This window comes from Hyla sarda, chromosome 8 (genome assembly GCF_029499605.1).
Source record: "Hyla sarda isolate aHylSar1 chromosome 8, aHylSar1.hap1, whole genome shotgun sequence".
Lineage (NCBI taxonomy): Eukaryota > Metazoa > Chordata > Amphibia > Anura > Hylidae > Hyla > Hyla sarda.
The window spans coordinates 137,802,800-137,823,303 of record NC_079196.1 but is presented as its reverse complement, the minus strand read 5'-3'; the positions used below and the strand labels follow the sequence as shown (position 1 = coordinate 137,823,303).

General features: G+C 42.8%; 1 protein-coding gene across 5 annotated transcripts in view; it reads right to left on the bottom strand.

Annotated features, from left to right (window-relative positions):
- Window positions 1-20,504, bottom strand: part of PGAP1 (post-GPI attachment to proteins inositol deacylase 1) — a 1,221,194-nt gene that overhangs the window by 318,908 nt on the left and 881,782 nt on the right. For all 5 annotated transcript variants that reach the window (XM_056536018.1, XM_056536017.1, XM_056536020.1 and 2 more), the window contains one exon: window positions 17,493-17,586. In XM_056536018.1, coding sequence (XP_056391993.1) covers window positions 17,493-17,586 — 94 coding nt within the window. The remainder of the gene's footprint in view (window positions 1-17,492; window positions 17,587-20,504) is intronic.

Here is a 20,504-nt window from a genome sequence, read left to right as displayed (position 1 = left end):
CAGATTTGAAAAAAATGCTCCCGTCCTTAGAGTCATAATGGGTTCCGTCCTCAAGGTGTTAACATTATATTTTGATAGTTCGGACATTTACACACGTGCACATACCAAATAGGTTTATGATTTTAATTAATTTTTTTACACTTTTTTGGGTAAAATACGAAAAAGGGACAATTTAAAGGGGTTATACAGGAATCGAAAAACAGAGCTTATTTATTTCAAAAACCACTCCCTGTCTGTCTCCAGGTTGGGTGTGTTTCTGCATCTCCATTCCACTGAAGTGAACGGAACCAAGTTGTAATACCACACCTGACCTGGTAACAGAGAGGGAGCTGTTTACAAAGTTTTGTTGTTTCGATTCCTGGATAACCCCTTTATTTTTATTTATTTTACTTTTTTTTACCATTTATTTCACACTTTTTATGTCCTCACAAAGGACCATTTATAGCAATCATTAGATTGTTAAAGGGGTACTCTGCCCCTCTTATCTTATCCCCTATCCAAAGGATAGGGGATAAGATGTTACATCGCCGCGGTCCCGCTGCTGGGGACCCCGGGGATCGCCGCTGCGGCACCCCGCCATCATTACTGCACAGAGCGAGTTCACTCTGTGCGTAATGACGGGCGATACAGGGGCCGGAGCAGCGTGACGTCATGGCTCCGCCCCTCATGAAATCACGGCCCGTCCCCTTCATGCAAGTCTATGGCAGGGGGCGTGACGACCGCCACACCCCTTTCCCATAGACTTGTATTGACGGGGGCGGGCCGTGATGTCACGAGGGGCGGAGCCGTGACGTAACGATGCTACGACCCCTGTATTGCCCATCATTACATGCAGAGCGATCTTGCTCTGCGCAGTAATGATAGCGGGGTGCTGCAGCGGCGATTCCTGGGGTCCCCAGTGATCTGACATCTTATCCCCTATCCTTTGGATAGGGGATAAGATGTCTAGGGGCGGAGTACCCCTTTAATACTGTGCAGTGCTATCCATATACCACTGATCAGTATTATCGGTGATCTACTTTTCTGGTCTGCTAGAAGGCAGACCAATGCGCTGGAGGCAGGCAAGGAAATCTTTGTCCGCTATCTAGGCTGATCGGATCCCTGTGGTCGTGCTACAGTTGATCTGATCAGCCATTAGAACCGCCACATGGCATCTGAAGGGTTAATAGTCGACATCAGCGTGATTGCTGATGTCTGGCATTATAGCAGCCAGGACCTGCCGTGCATGAAGCCAGTACAGATCCTAAAGTTATGTACAGGGCTGAGTACCAGAGCATCAGGACATACATTTACGTCCAAGGTCCTTAAAGGGTTAAAGGGGTTATCCAGCATAAGGTGATTTTAGTACGTACCTTGCAGACAGTAATGGACATGCTTAGGAAGGATCTGCGCTTGTCTTGGGGCTAAATTGCTATGTTGTGAGATTTCCATAATACTTTGGCTAGCTGTTTGTGAACTAGTATTTCCTGTTTGACTTTTCTTTTTTTGACTACAAATCCCATAATGCCATCTTCCTCCCTCCCACACATCAGCCACCCCACCCATTGAAACATAAATGAGCTGCATCCATTCAAATCAGTGTGGTTTTCAATCAGGGTGCCTACAGCTGTTGCAGATTGATCTCTCTCCCACCATGCGATTGCTCCACCCATTGAAGCAGAAAGGCTCCCTGTCATCAGCTGACTAGTGAGTCTGGTCTCGGCCGCATTGCAAGCTGGGAAAAATCTGAGACAACAGTCATTTTGTATGCTGGTAAAAATAAATATTGGAGTGAAAATCACAGAAGAATTGTGAGAAAACCTTACCACACAGGTACAGACACTATTATGAATTACACTAACTCACAGTCCCTGTAGCATAGTCAAATAAAACAAAATCCTGGAATACCCCTTTAAGTCATGTTTTTTCTTATTTTCAATTTTACTGTCTACTGTATATTATCCTCTAGATGATACAGGGCATACATTTACACCCAGGCCATCTGGTACTTATCGCCCTGGAGTGTTAAGTGGCTATGAAGAGAGCACAGGAGCTGCACTTGCTTCATAGATCGTAAGCGACGGCTGCTCTCAGCAGAAGACGCTCACACTCAATTACAGACATTGGCAATCGTAGCAATATCTGCCTAACCCTTTAGATGCCATGATCAACACTGATCTTGGCATGTACAGGGGGAAAATTAAAGTGTCAATGGGTTCGCTGTGCTCATCGAACCCGCCTGCAGCCCGATCATCGGGGTCTAATAAGCTAAAATGGTAGCATAAGGTCTGCTATTCATCTCTGTGCCGCTCAATTGTCGCTCCTATGATATATTGTTAGTAGAGTGCAGATTCAAAGTCAAAGTGTTTAGTCGGAAAATCCAGTACATCTCCCTATGGCACAGCCAAGGGTAGTTTCCCACTTGTACTGAATCTAATGGAATGACTCTTAATCCACTGGGATCCCCCTTATGGTATTTGTAAAAGAGTCTAGAGACACTATGAAGCTCATATTTATTTTTAATGTTGGATCTATATTTATTTAATCTGTCTCAATTGGTTAATAGTGCGGCCTTTATATCTAAGGCCACAGGGACATTCCAATAAGTAATTAACATAGTTGGACTCACAGTTAAATTACTGATTCATAGTATATAATTTGGTTTCTTCATTGATACTAATTTGGGTAGTTCTATGAGCTATATGTGTGCAGCACTTACACAGCGTGGAGCCACACTTATAAACCCCTTTGGTATAAGTGTAGCCTATAGTTTTTGTTCCAATCTTCTTTTGCTTCCGTGTTACTGATGGAGCTACTATATTTTGTAATGTAAATGCTCTCCTAATAATACATTTAGGTCTCTTATCAATATTCTTTCCCAGAATGGGATCACTAATTAGAATGCTCCAGCTCTTCTCTAAGATCTTTTCGTATTGGAATGTATTCTAATTATATATAATTAGCAAGTAATGCTATATTATAAAACCCCAGAACTTTAGACTGACTATTATGTGCAGTATTTTGGGGCCTATCTAAACATTCCTCCTGTGTCATATTCTCCACCCTTCTTTGAGCGCCCTCAAGCCATCAAGGATTTGGGATAATCTTTTTCATAGAATCTACGTTTTAGAACAGACAGTTGTTTACTACAAACAGTATTGGAGCAACAGTTACACCTAATGCATTTCATTCGTCCAAATGGTATATTACATTTCCAGGATTTTAGATGGCAGCTATCGAAGTCCAGGTAGCTGTTTGCATCCCCTCGTTTGAAATGGGTATTGGTGCGAACAGCCACCCAGTCAGTACCGATATTAAGATCCAAAAAACCCACCTGATATGGGCAGTAAACTGCAGACCCCAACCATTCTGACTAAGGCCGTGAATACATTCCAATAGAGTCATCTCAAAGCCATCTCAAATAATAATAATAATATCGGTGCTAAATCTCTGATAAAATTTCACACGGGGATCACATATACCCCTCTCGAAGGCTCCCATATACAGGTGCCGCAAACCTCTATATAGAAGCCCCAGTCATACGAAAAGTAGTAATGTCTCCGCGTGAATTGTATAGCATCTAAAATAAATTGTTGTTGTTTAACAGGCATTAACGGGTCTTCTGCCAGAAAGGATGCAACAGCTTGCACATATAAGGGATATATGAGGGATATTACTGTACAAAGCTATGACATCCTACAGATACCCCTCTTCCTACTGTATCTCCCTTAGGAAACTCCGTAGGTGCCCAGTATCTTTAAGGTAAGTAGGTACGTGTGTAACATACCTTTGAAGGTGATGGTCAATATATTCAGACAAATATCCAGTTATGGAAATTTTGCCATACTGGCAATAATGGGGTGTCCCAGGGGGTGGACAGGATCCTTATGGATCTTAGGTAAAATGTAAAAATATGACAAATTAGGATTAGGATTATAGATGTAGTCTCTCTGCCTTTTGAGGAGGCAATGTTGGTTATGAGCCTCATCCAATACATTTTTTTACTTTCTGTTGAAACCTTCAATGGTGTCCTGATCTAGCTTTCTATAATATTTTTCGTTTGACAATATATTGAGGGATTGATGGTGGTAGTAGGAGTAGTCCATTAGGAGGACTCCTCCCCCTTTATCTGACGATTTTACGACCAATTGGTCATTTTCCACCAAGTTCTTTACGGCTCTAATCTGAGCTTGATTAATATTTTTGTTATATCTATTTTTCTCTCTGCTATTTTTCTGGTTAAGATTTCTGAATCCCTCTATGACATGACTATAAAAGGTGTCAAGAAAGGGTCCTCTACTTGCCACCAGATAAAACTTGGAAGGAGGTTTCAAATTAGTGGTAATGGGCTACTCTGTGATGTTTTCTATTAAAGGGGTTATCCAGGAAAATAACTTTTATATATATATATATATATATATATATATATATATATATATATATATATATATCAACTGGCTCCAGAAAGTTAAACAGATTTGTAAATTACTTCTATTAAAAAATCTTAATCCTTTCAGTACTTATGAGCTTCTGAAGTTAAGGTTTTTCTTTTCTGTCTAAGTGCTCTCTGATGACACGTGTCTCGGGAACCGCCCAGTTTAGAAGAGGTTTGCTATGGGGATTTGCTTCTAAACTGGGCGGTCATCAGAGAGCACTTAGACAGAAAAGAACAACCTTAACTTCAGAAGCTCATAAGTACTGATAGGATTAAGATTTTTTAATAGAAGAAATTTACAAATCTAAGTAAAAATCTAAAGCACGTATGCGCACTCACCGCTCAGCAGAGATCAATCGGCATGGGGATCCGGTCCTCGTAAGGCTGGGTCACAGCATCTCACTGCACCGATGCTGTGACCCAGCCTTCCGAGGACCGGATCTCCACGCCGATTGATCTCTGCTGAGCGGTGAGTGCACATACGTGCTTTTGCTTTTTACTTATATTAATGCTTCACGTCTGTCGCATGTGCACCCCGCAGGAGATCTTGTACGGGCCACTGATGTTCTGCAGTACCCTGTCTCAGATGTAGTAGCGCTTCTTGAGTGCCCTCTCCATTTTGTTCTTTTATTTTGCTAATTTACAAATCTGTTTAACTTTCTGGAGCCAGTTGATATATAAAAAAAAGTTTTTTCCTGGATAACCCCTTTAATTCCTCCATATCAATAAAGATTTGTGGTTGGTCATCACTGCTCACTTAACCTCTTCAGGCCACAGGGCGTATGGATACGCCCCGCATTCCGAGTCCTTAAGGACACAGGGCGTATCCATACGCCCGTAGGAAATCCGGTCCTCACCGCTAACCGGTTGGGGACCGGAGCCGGATGCCTGCTGAAATCATTCAGCAGGCACCCCGGCACATCGCCCAGGGGGATCCTGAGACCCCCCCCCCATGTCGGCGATCGGAGAAAATCGCATGTCAATTCAGACATGCAATTTTCTCCAATTCGGGGCTGATCGGGTGTCTGGTGACCCGATCAACCGGAAAATAGGGCTGAACGGAGTTGTCAGCAACAGCCCCGATCAGCCTAAGGGATAGGAGGGAGGTCGCAGAGCTGCACTCTCCTCCTATCGAGGGGATTGAGGGGATCTGGGAAGAAGATGGAGGCCGTATCTGCAGGAGAAGATGCCTGGGGACCCGGGATCCTCGCTGGAGCCTGCTGGATACTTGCTCAGGTAGGGAATCGATGGTGGGGGGGGGGAGAATTGAAAGTGAAAGTAAAACGATCTTTACTGTGGCAACCACTAGGAAGGCCAAACTGCAACTCCCAGCATGCCCATGCCCTGTTCCAGTGGTGCCCAAACGGTAGCCCTCCAGATGTTGCCAAACTACAACTCTCAGCATGCGTGGACTGCCCAGGCATGCTGGGAGTTGTAGTTCTGTAACATCTGTCCCTTCAGATTTAGCAATTTTCATGAAATTTTGGAAAACTGCTGCTCTACTTTGAAGCCCTCTAATTTTTTCAAAAAGCAAAAATTTGTCCATTTTATGATGCCAACATAAAGTAGACATATTGTATTTGTGAGAGAGTAGAGAGCTTCAAAGTTAGAAAAATGCAACATTTTCACCATTTTCATGAAATTTTGGGATTTTTCACCAAAAAAGGATGCAAGTAACGCCGAAAATTTTCCACCAAAATAAAGTAGAATATGTCACGAAAAAACAATCTCAGAATCAGAATATTCGGTAAAAGCGTTTTCGCGTTATTAATTCGTAAAGTGACGGTGGTCAGAATTGCGAAAAAGGGCTCAGTCCTTAAGGTGAAAAAGGGCTGCGTCCTTAAAGTAGTAGTCCAGTAGTGAACAAGTGGTGAACAACTTATCCCCTATCCTAAGGATAGGGGATAAGTTGCAGATCGCGGGGCCCCCCGCAATCTCCTGTACGGGGCCCCGACAGCCCGCGCGAAGGGGGCATGTCGACCCCCGCACGAAGCGGCGGCCGACACGCCCCCTTAATACAACTCTATGGCAGAGCCGGAGTGCTGCCTTCGGCAATCTCCGGCTCTGCCATAGCAATGTATTGAGGGGGTGTGTCAGCTGCCACTTCGTGCGGGGGTCGACACCCGCTATCTGGCCGGAGAGCCTGGCCCCCGTACAGAGAGATCGCAGGGGGCCCCAGCGGTCGGACCCCCTGCAATCTCAAACTTATCCCCTATCCTTAGGATAGGGGATACGTTTTTCACCACTGGACTACCCCTTTAAGGGGTTAATGTCCTATGTTTTTTAAAGCAAAGTGGTTCTTTAGAGTCATTTTTGTAACAAATTGATTAAGGTCTACAAAAAGCTCAAAAAAATTAAATACACTCCCCATTTTGTTTTTTTTTCTCCTTATTTGTCCCAATCTCCCTCTCCCATAATTCCACCATTGAGGGTGACTAACACACAGAGACAGGAGGCCCTTAGTGGGAGTGCCATATATAGGGGTGGGTATAAAAATGGGCTAAAGTACATCCATCTATATGGGAGAAAGAAAAGTTCCCAAATCATTTTTATAATAGAAGAAAAATACCCATTTTGCATCCTCCACCCACCAAGCAACAGCCAGAAATACCATATTCACATCAATTTAAGGCTAATCTAGAGAGAGGGAGGAAGGCGCCTCATGTGCGGGATCAGTAGATCTTGTAGGTGGGGGTAGGGGACGGTAATTCCCAAGCCGCTTACCAAAGTTGGTTGTGCGCCCACACACAACAAGATTAAGAGCAGAAGAGATATAGAAGAAGGTCCACTGCAGCCCTCCTGGGTAAGAATAAAATCAAAACAGAATGACCAGGGAGTCAGGAGTATGTCTGGCGCAGAAAGGAACCATCAGGCAGCCAAGTAAAATCAATGGATTTATTAGATGCCATGCGTTTCGCTGCGCATGCGCAGCTTCATCAGGCATGACAAGAGAAGGCTGGTAACAGATATATATACCTCCAGGAATTAACCATTAGAGTACTTTTTGAAAGAGTTGTTACATAAAATTACATATCCACATATAAATGTGACAATGTATGAAAAATATATAAAAAGATATAAATAAATATATATAAATAGGCAGACAAAAGTGACATAAATAATAATGAAACAATAATGTAAAAGCACAATGGAATCATATAAACATATATATATATATATAATATAATTATCGCATGTGGTGTGAATATACCACCACAAGCGATTCAAGCAATCACACCACTTAGTCACCGGTGCGGCCTTTTTTTTTTTTCTGCATACAGAAACTTCTGTATTTTTTATTTATTTATTTAAATGTTTGTAAATTTGGATCTCTTTATGTATATTCACACCCTGCGTTTTCGCCGGGTGCTGTATTCAATACCGCACTAGTCATTCTAGTTCATCTTTTTCACTTTCTCTAAGTAGTGTTCATACATCACTTTCTGGTCAGTTGCGATTTGGTTTACCGCACTGTTTATTATTTATTATTATTATATTTTTTATTTAATAATGCAGCGATATACAAATCAATTTTTCATTTTTTGAATTAACATACATAGCACCTTATAGGTCCACATTTCTTTATACTATATATATTTTGTGAAATAATATCCAACTTGCGTTGTTGAATGCCGCACCGGTGACTAAGCGGTGTGATTGCTTGAATCGCTTGTGGTGGTATATTCACACCACATGCGATAATTATATTATATATATATATATATGTTTATATGATTCCATTGTGCTTTTACATTATTGCTTCATTATTATTTATGTGACTTTTGTCTGCCTATTTATATATATTTATTTATATCTTTTTATATATTTTTCATACATTGTCACATTTATATGTGGATATGTAATTTTATGTAACAACTCTTTCAAAAAGTACTCTAATGGTTTATTCCTGGAGGTATATATATCTGTTACCAGCCTTCTCTTGTCATGCCTGATGAAGCTGCGCATGCGCAGCGAAACGCGTTGCATCTAATAAATCCATTGATTTTACTTGGCTGCCTGATGGTTCCTCTCTGCGCCAGACATACTCCTGACTCCCTGGTCATTCTGTTTTGATTTTATCAATTTAAGGCTAGAACATTTTATAATAGTAAATATAATAAAAGACCTGATAGAGTTCACCAAAAGAAAAAGGAGGAGGTCCATACTATACATTAGAGTGATGCATTGCCCCAGCCTGAGGCCACGGAGAGTATGGAAAATGAAGGGTCAGTGACCATACCATCCACTACCATGGCTGAAGTTCATCCCAAACCATGGCCGACTGTTACCACTCCATATGGGGATAGTTCAGAGGTTTTTAAGAAGCATCCACTCCTACCCTGAATGATTTAAAACCTCAGGGAGGAGTGTTCGCCCCTACTCCACCAGTTGTGATGGAAGTCTTAAAGTTAACACCCAGATTGGATATTTTGTTCCCCTCTGAAAATCACTTAGTTTTTCAGTCCAGTGAGAGCCCCCAAGAAAAGACTATACCCCAACACAAATGAAGAAGGCGGCGTAGGGGAAGGAGAAGACGGAGATGCAATGGAAGAGAAAGAAAAAAATAAACGGGGGAAACTTTAGGGAATACATGTGAAACAGGAGAGGGGAGCATTTTTAATCTATCCAGCCATATCCTTACTAGAGATTAAAGAGAGGTCCTTGGAAAAAGCTTCTCTTTTTGGCCCACTAGTGGTTTTAATCTTTTTGAGATTTTTGTAGACTAACTGTTAGAAAAATGACTCTAAAGAGACACTTGCTTTTAAAAAACATAGGAAATGAAGGGAGCAGAATTTCTCTTATTTTGGACAGTGATGACCAACCACAAATCTTTATTGATACGGAGGAATTAATGGAAAACATGACAGAGAAGCTCATTACCACTAATTTGAAACATCCTTCCAAGTTTTTTCTGGTAGGAAGTAGAGGACCCTTTCTTGACGCCTTTTATAGTCAAGTCTAAGAGGGATTCAGAAATCTCAACCAGAAAAATAGCAGAGAGAAAAATAGATATAACAAAAATCTTAATCAAACTCAGATTAGAGCCCTAAATAAATTGGCAGAAAATAACTAATTGGTCATAAAATCAGCTGATAAAGGGGGAGAAGTTGTCCTAATGGACTACTCCTACTACCACCATGAATTCCTCAATATATTGACCATCAACTTCAAAAGGTATGTTACACATGTACCTTAAAGATACTGGGCACCTACTGAGTCTCTTAAGGGAGATACAGAGTGAAGAGGGGTATCTGTGGGCCACATTGGATGTCATAGCTTTGTACAGTAATATCCCTCATGATAGGGGTGTGCAGGCCGTGACATCCTTTCTGGCAGAATACCCGTTAATTCCTGTTAAACAACTATTTATTTTAGATGCTATACAATTCATGCTGGGAAATGACTACTTTTTGTATGACCAGGGCTTCTATATACAGGTTGCCCTGAGAAAGAACCACAACAATTTTTATTTTTGCACTTGCGTTTTTTCCTCCTCCCCTTCTAAAAATCATAACTCTTTCAATTTTCCACCTACAGACCCATATAAGGACATCATTCCTCTCATCGACGAAAGAGAATGTGCTCACCAAGATGTTGCACAAGTGCTGACCGATCATCTTCTCCTGGTTGCCTGCTTACAGTTCTCCTTGTGGACTTGATCTCTTTGCTGGCTTTTAATTTACCATCTCCCCTAGAGAATGGTGATAGTATCAATCTCCTTAACCCCTTAGAGGGGTAATCCGCTCTAAACATCTTATCCCCTATCCAAAGGATAAGATGTTAGATCACAGGGGGTCAGGCACAGAGCGGAGTTCACTCTGTCCACCGAATGACAGGGGTTCCACAGCAGAGATGGCAAAGGTCCCCAGTGGCGGGACCCCCGCGATCTAACATCAGTCCCCCTTTAAAGGGGTACTCAACTGGATAACATTTTTTATAATCAACTGGTGCCAGAATGGTAAACAGATTTGTAAATTACTTCTATTAATAAATATTAATCCTTCCAGCTGCTGTTATGATCTACAGGAAGTTCTTTTCTTTTTGAATTTCCTTTCTGCCTGACCACAGTGCTCTCTGCTGACACCTCTTGTCCATTTTAGGAACTGTCCAGAGCAGGATAGGTTTTCTATGGGGATTTGCACAATTTAATTCCATACCTTGCCCTCTTATTGGGCAGGCACTGACTGAATTTAAGCCTGGAACAGGAATTCATCCACAGATATGTCCTGTTCTGGGATGTATGCCTCTGAAAACTTGGCACTAAAATGGCCAATTATTTAAGTTTAAAAAGGTGATCATATGTGGGGTCATTTTGGGGTGGGCATAGGGACTTATTATAATGGATACATTTAACCCCTTAAGGACTCAGGGTTTTTCCGTTTTTGCACTTTCGTTTTTTCCTCCTTACCTTACTTTGCAGCGACATTACTCATTTTACCCAAAATAGACGGCGAAACGGAAAAAAAAAATGCCATTTTGTAACTTTTGGGGGCTTCCGTTTCTACACAGTGCATATTTCGGTAAAAATTACACCTTATTATTATTCTGTAGGTCCATATGGTTAAAAGGATACCCTACTTATATAGGTTTGATTTTGTCGCACTTCTGGAAAAAATCATAACTACATGCAGGAAAATTTATACGTTTAAAAATGTCATGATTTTTGTTTTGATCGGACTTTTTGATCACTTTTTATTCATTTTTTAATGGTATAAAAAGTGACTAAAATACGATTTTTTGGACTTTGGAATTTTTTTGCACGTACGCCATTGACCGTACGGCTTAATTAATTATATATTTTTATAGTTCGGACATTTACGCACGCGGCGATACCACATATGTTTATTTTTTATTTTTTTAGGGTGGGTTCACACTACGTTTTCTCCCATACGGGAGCGCATACGGCAGGGGGGGAGCTAAAACCTCGCGCTCCCGTATGTCACCGTATGCGCTCCCGTATGTCATTCATTTCAATGAGCCGGCCGGAGTGAAACGTTCGGTCCGGTCGGCTCATTTTTGCGCCGTATGCGCTTTCACAACCGGACCTAAAACTGTGGTCAACCACGGTTTTAGGTCCGGTTGTAAAAGCGCATACGGCGCAAAAATGAGCCGACCGGACCGAACGTTTCACTCCGGCCGGCTCATTGAAATGAATGACATACGGGAGCGCATACGGTGACATACGGGAGCTCGAGGTTTTAGCTCCCCCCTGCCGTATGCGCTCCCGTATGGGAGAAAACGTAGTGTGAACCCAGCCTTACACTGTTTTATTTTTTTATGGGAAAAGGGGGGTGATTCAAACTTTTATTAGGGAAGGGGTTAAATGACCTTTATTAACACTTTTTTTAAACATTTTTTTTGCAGTGTTATAGGTCCCATAGGGACCTATAACACTGCACACACTGATGTCTTACACAGATCACAGGCGTGTATTAACACGCCTGTGATCAGTGTTATCGGCGCTTGACTGCTCCTGCCTGGATCTCAGGCACGGAGCAGTCATTTGCCGATCGGACACCGGGGAGGCAGGTAAGGGCCCTCCCGGTGTCCGGTCAGCTGTTCGGGAAGCCGCGATTTCACCGCGGCGGTCCCGAATAGCCCGACTGAGCAGCCGGGTCACTTTCGGTTTCACTTTAGAAGCGGCGGTCAGCTTTGACCGCCGCTTCTAAAGGGTTAATACCGCACATCGCCGCGATCGGCGATGTGTGGTATTAGCCGCGGGTCCCGGCCGTTGATTAGCGCCGGGACCGACGCGATATGATGCGGGATCCCGCTTCATATCGAGGGAGCCGGCGCAGGACGTAAATATACGTCCTGCGTCGTTAAGGATGTCCTGAACAAAGTTAATGCGCGAGACTGGAAATGTTAAGTCTCTAACCGTGGGTGGGGGTAGCATAGTGTCAGCTGGAGGCTACAATCAACTCCAGTCAGTATCCACTTTAAAATAGACACACGAAACAGTGGCATATGATAGCTTCAAGTTTTATCCAATATTTCTCGTGAATACACAGTTCAATCACGTTTCTTACAATAGAAATAATCACCCAGGTGAAGTCAGCAAAAGATCAAAGAATGGCACATCATGGATTTCTTTACTCCGCACGGAGCTTCATAGATCCAGCCACCCAGTAAGCAAGTCACTGTGGACTGAGCCTTCTGCAATGTTTCTGGGGACACCACCCTCTTTGTCAAGCATCCTTACAGGGATACCAAATTTATATAGCTTTTATTTTACTACTTAAAAAAAAAATTTGTACAAAAATTATTATGCTTATAGGGACAGGGCCATGATCCAGGGATTTATTCTGATTGCCATATTTGGAGTCAGGAAAGAATTTTGCCCCTAGTATGGGGCAATTGGCATCATCCTCATAAGGGTTTTTTGCCTTCCTCTGGATCAAATCAGAAGGGACACAATAGGTATAGGTTAGGATGAACTTGATGAACTCCTGTCTTTTTTCAACCTTAAGAACTATGTAACCTTTTGAAGCAGTAACTGCAATAAAACGATTTCTGTAACACTCAATGAGATTTCTGCACTTGTTTAGAGGTATCTTGGCCCACTTCTCATAAGAAAACTGTTCCAGTTGTCTCAGGTTCTCTGGACTGCATGTTTCAGCTTCTTCTACAGATGTTCAATAGGATTTAGAACAGGGCTCATAGAAGGTCACCTCAGAATAGGTGTTTTTATCTGTGTGTTTTCGATCATTATTCTGTGGAGGACCCAGGACCTGCAACTGAGACCAAGCTTCATGGCACTGGTCAGCACATTTTGATATATAAAGCATTGTTAATCTTGAGATTTCATTGTACCATGTACAGATTCAAGACATCCTGTGCGAGATGCAGCAAAGCAGCCCCAAAATGTTTGCGTCTGCAGACCTATAGAGCTGATGACTTACTAAAAAGCTGCAGTTTTTTCTCAGGTGTTTAAAAGAAAATATGGTAAATACAGTTGGAATAAATGCAGAAGAACAGATAAAGATGCAGAGCAAACGCAAGGAACAAAAAAGTATAAGAAAAATAGAGAATAGTGAGAAATGGAGAGCATAATTAAAAAGTACTGGTCCATTTTAGGGAACGACCAATATTTAAAAGAGGTTTTAGGTGAAAATAGTAAGAAACCAATTTTTTTTTACCATAAGGCAAAAACTATATGTGTGAACAAAAATGTCAATAAAAATAAAAAACATTCTAAAAAATACAGAAAAGGGAGTATACAAGTGCAATAAAAAGAAGTGCGGTACTTGCAAATATATTAAATCTGGAACAAAAAGTATTGTTATTGCTGCCACAAGGGAAAAGATGGATATAAAATCCAGAATGGACTGTGGAAGTAGCTACGGTATGTAGTATACGTTTCAGAGTGTCCCAAACACTTAGGTCAAAAATAAATTCCCACGGTTTTAACATGGAATATAAATTCCAAAAACATAGTGTTTCTAGGCACTTTGTGCAGTACCATGAAGGAAACCCAGATTTGTTGAGAGTAACACCTGTTGAACAGGTTAAAAATAATCTAAGAAGGTTCACTACATTATGCAGAAGAGAAAGTTTTTATAGTTTTAAGCTTAATACCTTAGTCCCTTACGTTTTTAATGAAGCAATTGAAAGGGTATGAATTTGAATTGTTTTTTATTCATTCCTTGTGATTTTTTTCCTTTTACTTTCGCCCTGAGCTGGATGAACGTCATTTCCGGTTTGTCAGGAGCAATATTCATTCCTTGTGAAATATTTTATTTTCGCCCTGAGCTGGATGAACGTCATTTCCGGTCTGTCAGGAGCAATGTTGTATATAGAAAAAGCTGAGTTTGTCAGCATGATTTTTCGTGCTGAAAACTCCCCCCCTCGGCTTATACGCGAGTGAACTCTCCGCCTGTCAATCCCTTCATCAGTGGTCTTCAACCTGCGGACCTCCAGATGTTGCAAAACTACAACCCTCAGCAAGCCAGGACAGCCATCGGCTGTCCGGGCATGCTGGGTGTTGTAGTTTTGAAACCTCTGGAGGTCCGCAGGTTGAAGACCACTGCGGCCTTCGTCATCATCCAGTCCCCCCCCCCATTTTGTTTTGTACTCCCCTCGACGGGAAGTTAGGGTGAGCTGGTCCGGGCCATCAATGGTGAAGGGGCCGTCCGGTGGGGATGGTTAGTCGTTGCAGGCTGTCCATTTTCACCAGGGGGTCCTCTTCTCCGCGCTTCCCGCCGAGGGGAGGTGAGTACAAAAGAAAAAGGGGGGGGGGGGGCTCCAACCTTCGGACCTCAAGAGGTTTCAAAACTACAACTCCCAGCATGCCTGGACAGCCGATGGCTGTCCGGGCATGCTGGATGTTGTAGCTTTGCAACATCTGGAGGGCCGCAGGTTGATGACCACTGATGAAGGGATTGACAGGCAGTGATGATGAAGGGGGGAAGGGGGGGATGATGATGGGGGTCTGGATGATTACATGGGGGGGATGATGTATTTCCCACCCTAGGCTTATAGTCGAGTCAATAACTTTTCCTAGGTTTTTGGGGTAAAATTAGGGGCCTCGGCTTATATTCGGGTCGGCTTATACTCGAGTATATACGGTACATAGATGTTAGTGTGTTATAATCCCTGAGGAAGGGCTATGTTCCACAACGCGTCAGATTTGTAGACTTGAAGTGTGTAATAAATTGTTACTGTGTATTAGACCGAAGATTTGGGTCTAAATTAATCAGGAGAAGTCGAGATGAAACGGTGAAAACAAAGGAAGGAGGAAGCGAAGATGCTGGGAGATTCTGACAAGCATGCCGGCTCGAGGGGGAGTGGTGATTCAAATTACTCCTCTTGGTGATATAAGTGCGCATCTAGTTCAAATAAATTTCTGGATGTATAGTAAATAGAAAGTCTGCTCTCCAGTTTAGATTTTTCTTGTTGCTTTATTCTATAAATCGGGGATGAAGATTCTGAACCGAGAGAATGGTGGCGGATTTAAGTGAATATTCACACTTGGATGCGATTTTGGATTTGTGAGTGGTGAGCTTCTGGAGACCACTCACGTGGTGAGATTTATCAAAACCTGTGCAGAGGAAAAGTTGCCCAGTTGCCCATAGCAACCAATCATATCGCTTCTTTCATTTTTAACTTCTTTCATTTTGATAAATCTCCCCCACAGAGTGTAAGTTTGGAGTCTCCTAAAGACTGTATTATTGTCTACGATAGCAGGAAGATTGAAAAACGCTCCCAAATAATTTTTTGCTTGCATCTTATATTTACAGATAAAATTGGAACTTTTTGGCAAGTCACATGAGCTTTATGTCCGCAAACACAAAAATGAAGCATACAAAGAAAACAACACTGTACCTCATTTGAAGCAGGTACTTTTCAATGGATACCTGGCATCCCAAATTGGGACCATTAATCCCTTAACGACACTGGATCTACATTTACATCCATAGGCAGTTCACACTGCATTAAGAGCGCTCAGGAGCTTAGCGTACTACATACCCGCTGGGTTCTACAGTTGCTATCAGCAACCAGGACCCACGGCTAATGCCAGACAATGCTGAACTGGCCAAAGTCAGGCATTAACCCTTTAGAATGTTGATCAAAGTTGATCATGGTGTCTAAAACAGGAGAAATCTAATCACAGTTAGCTCAGTGGGCTGATCGGGACCAGCGTGTGTCGAAATCGCAGCATCCCGATCAGCTGAGAGGACAGTGACCGGTTCCTTACCTGGCCTCCCACAGTCCGATCAGCGCGCCAATGCTCCAGTCAGCCATGACAGGCTGGAGCAATGTGGCACTGATAACACTGATTAATACTGTGTAATAGAATAGAATTGAACAGTGTATGCAATCTATGAAGGGACTATTTTATGCAATCTCTATTTAGATCCATATCTATGGAAACTAAAAAAAAAGGGTTACAGAAAAAAAATGTGAATTAACCCCTTCCCTAATAAGATTGAATAACCCCCCTTTTCTAAAAAAAAATAATTTTTTTTTTATAAATAATGTAAACAAAAATAAACATATGTGGTGTCACCGCATGCATAAATGCCCGAACTATTAAAATATAACTGCGGTCAATGGCGTATATATAAATAAAATAAAAAAAATACAGAATTGTGTATTTTTGATCAATTCATATATCATAAAAAAATTAAAAAAATCAATAAAAAAGTTCAATCACAACATAAATGTACCAAAAAAAAACTACAGATCTTTGTGCAAAAAACGAGCCCTCATACATCCTCTTATACAGAAAAAAGAAAAATTATAGGGATCAGAGGGAGAATTTTAAGCATTCTTATTTTCATACAAAAAAAGGGTATTATTTTAATTGTATGGACATAGATAATGTGTCATGTTTACACAAAAGTGCACTGCTTACAAACGGAAGCCCCCAAAAGTTGCAAAATTATAAATTTTTTTAAATTTTGACTCACAAATAATTTTTTATTGGTTTTCAAGATGTCTGATCGCAAGGGAGCCACCATGATCTCTCCTGCAGCACTCAGTCATCTGATGCACAGAGCGAGCTTCACTCCGTGCCTGATGACTGGCAATGCAGGGGCCAGAGGATCGTGACACCTCACGATGAGGCCCAACCGCCATGTGCCACTACACCCCCTCCCATAGATTGCATTGAGGAGGCAGGGCGTGACATCATGAGGGGGTGGGGCCGTGACATCCCAATCCTCCGGCCCCTGCATCGCCAGTCATCAGGCATGGAGCGAGGCTCTCTCCGAGCACCAGATGACAGGGGGCGCTGCAGGAGAGATCGCGGGGGTTCCCAGCAGCGGGACCTCCACGATAGGGGATAAGATGTCTTGGGACAGAGTACCCCTTTAAGGGGTTAAAACTTGCAATCTATCCAACACGAAACCCATATAACGCTACTTCAATGAAAATTTCAAAGCTGAGGCTCAAAACCCAGTGATGAAAGTATTGCCATAAGAAATTAAAAATTTGTCATTGCTACGAGCACTAAGCATTGTCAACCCAAAGCCAGGTAAACCAAAATATACAAGTATACCTATTTCTTTATGAGATGGTTAATCTAACAGTATTGGTAAAACACTGTAGCTCATAAAAGTTAATGTTAGGTTACCTTTGCTGGATATGGAATAGAGTTGTGCCCCAAAAGCAAGAAGTAGGTTAGAGACAATGTAAACATTAAGTAATGGCCAATGAATTCGGATGATCTGCAAGCAAAAAATATAAAAAATTTAAATACATAAATTCTAAAAGCAAAAAATGTAAATATATTTTGAATAACAAGATTGTAAAAACACATTTTAGGCAATCCTGGCCTCCATCATTCTTCTCGCTTTTTCGTAACATTAATCTAACTACTTAAAACAAATGACAATTTCATTAACAAGTAAATGATGCGGTGTGTTTGGGAGAACCTATGACAGAATGGCTTTTCCTATTAAGAGCATATACAAAATTATACACAAAATTAATTCTCAGCTGATGTCTAAATTAATCTACAATTAGATATACAGCTACTGTATGTAGATGCCCTCCTCCTCCCATAAAATTATTGTTTTCACTGTGATAAGGGTGCTTTACCCCTTGAAGACCCAAGGAGTAAATACACTCTGCGCCTGCTGTATGAAGCACACTTCGCAGCTGGGACCCACAGCAAATTCTGGACTGATGTCCAGCATAAATTGTTTAATCAAAGTTAAGTGCAGCATCTTAAAGAGGTAAAATTAGTGTGGCAGTTGGTTTGGGGGGCTGAATAAGACCTCAGCTGCAAAACTGTGAGGTCTCGATCCTGACTCTGTGCAGTCGGATCGCTGCCTCGCTTCTCTCAGCTAAAGTCTAAATTAATCTACAATTAGCTCCGTAGATAAACAGCTACGGTAAGTAGATTTTCCTTTCTCCCCCAAAATGATTGTTTTTACTGTAATAAGGGTGTTTTAACCCCTAAAAGACCCAGAGCATACATGAATGCCCTGTGCCAGCTGTATGATGCATGCTCAGCAGCCGGCTAATTCTAGACATCACCAGCTGATGTCCAGCATAAACCCTTAAGATGCCTTAAAGAGCACCTATCATCAACTAAACTTTCCCTAATCCCCCTTCCCCATCTGTCCCTGACTCAAACTATCTCTATCCCTGTATTTATTTTTGTTTAAAACCCCATGTATATACCTTTTTCATAGCATCTTCGGTAGCTCAGTGTGGGTGTGGCCCGGCAGACGCGACGTCATCCGAAGCCTGGCCGGGCCAGCCCTTCTTCCTGTATGCTGCGCTCCCTTTCTGGTGTACAGGGGAGGGCCGGTGTGAGCTGGATTTTTGCGCCCCCGTCAATTCTTGTGTCCGCTCCTCCCCCAGCTCTCCTAAGATTTCCGAAGCTAGAGCTGGGGGAGGGCAGAGCAAGAGGAGAGAGGAGGTACATGCCCCCTCCCTCCTCTCCCCGAGCTGAGGACGTAGATATGCGCGGGGAGAAGTACACGCCACCTCCCTCCTCTCTCCGAGTGGAGGATGCAGATTTTCACGGGGAGAAGTACACGCCCCTCCCTCCTCTCCAGATCTCCATGGAAAGCCAGAGCAGGGGGAGAGAGGGGCTCGGCTAGAGCAGGTCTAGCAGCCAGAACACTGTTCCTCATCTCCCCTGCCTGAGCTCTGACTGTGGTTACTGTACACATGCTGGAGATTCATACACTGCAGGGACTGGGAATAAATCTCTGCCTGGGGATGATTTCTATGTAAGGAGGAGGGGGTCCCTGTTATTTGTGTGTATGCTGGGAGTTTTAGTCCTTGTTAGATGTGTGTGTATGCTGGGAGTTGTAGTCCCTGTTAGGTGTGTGTGTATGCTGGGAGTTTTAGTCCCTTTTAGGTGTGTGTGCGCATGTTGGGAGTTGTAGTCCCTGTTAGGTGTGTGGGTGTGTGTGTGTATATATGCTGGCAGTTGTAGTCCCTGTTAGGTGTGTGTGTGTGCTGGGAGTTTTAGTCCCTGTTAGATGTGTGTGTGTATGCTGGGAGTTGTAGTCCCTGTTATGTGTGTGTGTGTATGCTGGGAGTTTTAGTCCCTTTTAGGTGTGTGTGTGTATTGGGAGTTGTAAATCTTGTGTATCTTGGGAAATGCCCGGGGGTTCATACAGGGAAGCAGAGATGTATGGGGGATCATACAGGGAAGTAGAGATGCACGGGGTTCATACAAGGAAGCAGAAATGCACAGGGTTCATACAGGGAAGCAGAGATGCACAGGGTTCATACAGGGAAGCGGAGATGCACAGGGTTCATACAGGCAAGCAGAGATGCACGGGGTCCATACAGGGAAGCAGAGATGCACGGGGTTCATACAGGGAAGCAGAGATGCACAGGGTTCAAACAGGGAAGCAGAGATGCATGGGGTTCATATAGGGAAGCAGAGATGCACGGGGTTCATACAGGGAAGCAGAGATGCACGGGGTTCATACAGGGAAGCAGAGATGCACGGGGTTCATACAGGGAAGGAGAGATGCACGGGGTTCATACAGGGAAGCAGAGATGCACAGGGTTCATACAGGGAAGCAGAGATGCACGTGGTTCATACAGGGAAGCAGAGATGCTAATGAACACCCCATGAAAAAGCTGAAACCAGCCCGTGCAGTTCGTCCTCCCCTTGCAGCCTGAGGAAGCCTGCGTTATACACAGCACACTAATTTTATATATATATATATATATATATATATATATATATATATATATATACACACACACACACACACACACACACACACAGCATTATACACAGAACACTAATATACGGTTGGGATACACTGGCATACTGGTTGGGATACACTGGCATACACACACACAAAAGGGACTACAACTACCAGCAGAGCTCAGGCAGGGGAGGTGAGGAACAGTGTTCTGGCTGCTAGACCTGCTCTAGCCGAGCTCCTCTCTCCCCCTACTCTGGCTTTCCATGGAGATCTGGAGAGGAGGGAGGGGGCATGTACTTCTCCCCGTGAAAATCTGCATCCTCAGCTCGGGGAGAGGAGGGAGGGGGCGTGTACTTCTCCCCGTGAAAATCTGCATCCTCAGCTCGGGGAGAGGAGGGAGGGGGCGTGTACCTCCTCTCTCCCCTTGCTCTGCCCTCCCCAACTCTAGCCCGGTGGCT